Source organism: Trichechus manatus, unplaced genomic scaffold (genome assembly GCF_000243295.1).
Source record: "Trichechus manatus latirostris isolate Lorelei unplaced genomic scaffold, TriManLat1.0 scaffold00159, whole genome shotgun sequence".
In the NCBI taxonomy this organism is placed as follows: domain Eukaryota; kingdom Metazoa; phylum Chordata; class Mammalia; order Sirenia; family Trichechidae; genus Trichechus; species Trichechus manatus.
Genome location: NW_004444095.1, coordinates 5,847,582 through 5,850,122, shown reverse-complemented (window position 1 = coordinate 5,850,122; position 2,541 = coordinate 5,847,582). Strand labels below are relative to the sequence as shown.

Below are 2,541 nucleotides of genomic sequence, written 5' to 3'. Positions count from 1 at the left end.
GGACCCCAGTTTGAGTCTAAGCTCTGAATCTATAGGACTTTTCCACTCTTAAAGTTTTGTAGTTAAGATTTTTTTTCTCTTTAAGCTTCTTGGATATTTTTCATATTTTTCTGTGGGATTTTAGAAAGGCTGGAAATAAAAGACAATAAGGTCGGTTCAGAGACAGGGAACCCTCTGCACAATGATGTATAAAAACATCCTAGCAACATACTAGGAGGCATTGGGTTACCCCAGGCAACAAGCTCTATTCTTACTGACTAGGTAATTACAAATGAAAGAACAAACATACGGCGGTACAATATGTCCTGGTTGGTTACCCACCCCAACTTCAACCACAGCAATTTATTTATATATTTTATATAACTTATATTTGGTTTTTATATTTTGAAAACATATTATGGTAATTTTTACATGGTCAGCTCTGTTTAAACTGCTCTATCTAGTTTGAGTTTATTGAGAATGAGCACTCTGTCTTGCTCGTCTCTTATCTACTGAATCGTGTATCATTGCCTAGTAGTGGTAATAAAAAGTTTTAAAACGATAATGATAACTATAGTAATATTGGTTAATCCTTATTGAGCACTTACACATATCGGGTACTGAATCTACTGGCTTTACAGGAATTAGTAACTTTGTTTAATTTATGAGGAAACTGACATACAGAAAGGTTAACTAAATTGCCTGAATTTATGCACCTAGGTAGAGCTAGGATTCCAATCCAGGCAGTCCGTCTTCAGAGTCTGTGCTCTTTAACCCTCTGCTATGGTACTCAAAAAAACTTGCTGAACGGATCATTGAGTTCCAACATGAATCCCCCCTGCCCCCGTCTCTTCCTCTATGTTTCACTGTTGGATCTGTTCTCACAGACTGTACTTTACCTTCTACCTGCATCTCACCCTTTCAGTTTGGATTTTAAATTCCTCACTTAAAACCTCCTCGGTAATATGCCTCTCTCCTCCTGCTTTATTCTCTCAGGAAGTTCCTCAATTTCTTTCACAGTCTTCATCTCAAATGTAATCAACCTTGACATGAAGATGGTCATTTGAGTCTTAAATGTCACTCAATTTCACTTCAGATCGTAGTTACCAATCTTCAGGCCCAAGAATCGTTACTGAGCCTGGAAAACTAATGGAGAAAAACCTGTTGCCGTCAAGTCACTTCGGACTCATAGTGATCCTATAGAATTGAGTAGAACTGCCCCATGGTGTTTCCAAGGAGTGCCTGGTGGATGCTGACCTTTTGGTTAGCAGTCAAACTCTTAACCACTATGCCACCAGGATTTCCAGTTGACTTGATGGCACCGGGCTAATGGAAAGCGAGCACATATCAAAATGATAGCTGTTGTGGTTGGTCATTTTACATAAGAATTTATTTACAAATGACTGAATTTTCATTTGGGACATTGAGTTTTTTCCAATTTTTATAGGCATGGCATTTTTTCCATTGTACACTATAAACATAAGATGTGATTGAAAAGTCTTTAGGATTCCATTTTATCACACTGGAAAGAAGGATACTTTTCAGTAATTTTAAAAATATCTCCTCATTATCATTCTGTAAGCATTCCATGAAATAACAAGTACCAGGCTCCCAGCTGCATTAATTTTTAACTGTAGGCCTAATGCAGCAGGATACCAACTCTATTTATCAAGTTCTTGCGAAGAGAATGGGGTAATGATTTACTTTAATAGGTTGAATTTTACACTTTTGTTCCAGCAATCCTGAGCCATTCACTGCATTCTTCCTACCTGGTAGTGATCCAGAGTTTTCTGTAAAACCTGAATTTGGAGAACTTCCACCTTTTGGCACTGCTGGAGCCCTCATTAATGTGATATTTAGACCCCAGATGTACAGCAAGAAATACAAAGCAACGTTAGTAATACAGGTGAGTTCAAGAAAGACAATAGTCAAGGATATTTAATGTTACTAAAGGCATTGAATGAACTAGGGAGTAAAGGTATCACCCATTGATCACAAATAAAGAATAACAGTATTACCTTTTGAAAGTCAACTTATTTCAACTGTTACATCTTATTTTACTTTTATTTTGTCTAGCAAAGAACTTTTAAAAGAGAAATATAGGAAAAAGGTTGTCAACACCAGAAGAAAGTAAGGAAGTACTTCTTTTCTACATTAAGGAAATGTGGAAGATACAAACAATGACTATAAAGTGATTTGGACATTAGTATATTATTTTCTATAATGAACTTGTTCAAATACTTTATTAAGTTCACGTGATTTGTGATAAAGTTTGTGGAGTCTTTGATTAAGGCATATGGTATTGTCAAAATGTTGAACTCTAAAATGAAGAAAATAAAATAGTAGATTAAAATAGTTTATTTTTATTTTATTGTACTTCAGGTGAAGGCTTACAGAACAAATAGTTTCTCATGAAACAGTAGTACACATGTTGTTTTATGGCATTGGTTAACAACCCCACAACATATTAACCCTCTAAATTCTCAACCTTTTTTTTTTTTCTGGTGAAAATACACATAGCCAAAGATACACCGTTTCAAAAATTTCTACATACACAGTTCA

General features: G+C 35.4%; 1 protein-coding gene across 1 annotated transcript in view; it reads left to right on the top strand.

Moving 5' to 3' along the window:
* CFAP47 (cilia and flagella associated protein 47) overlaps nt 1–2,541 on the top strand; it is a 431,188-nt gene that overhangs the window by 415,041 nt on the left and 13,606 nt on the right. The window contains exon 62 of the mRNA XM_023740562.1: nt 1,717–1,885. Coding sequence (XP_023596330.1) covers nt 1,717–1,885 — 169 coding nt within the window. The remainder of the gene's footprint in view (nt 1–1,716; nt 1,886–2,541) is intronic.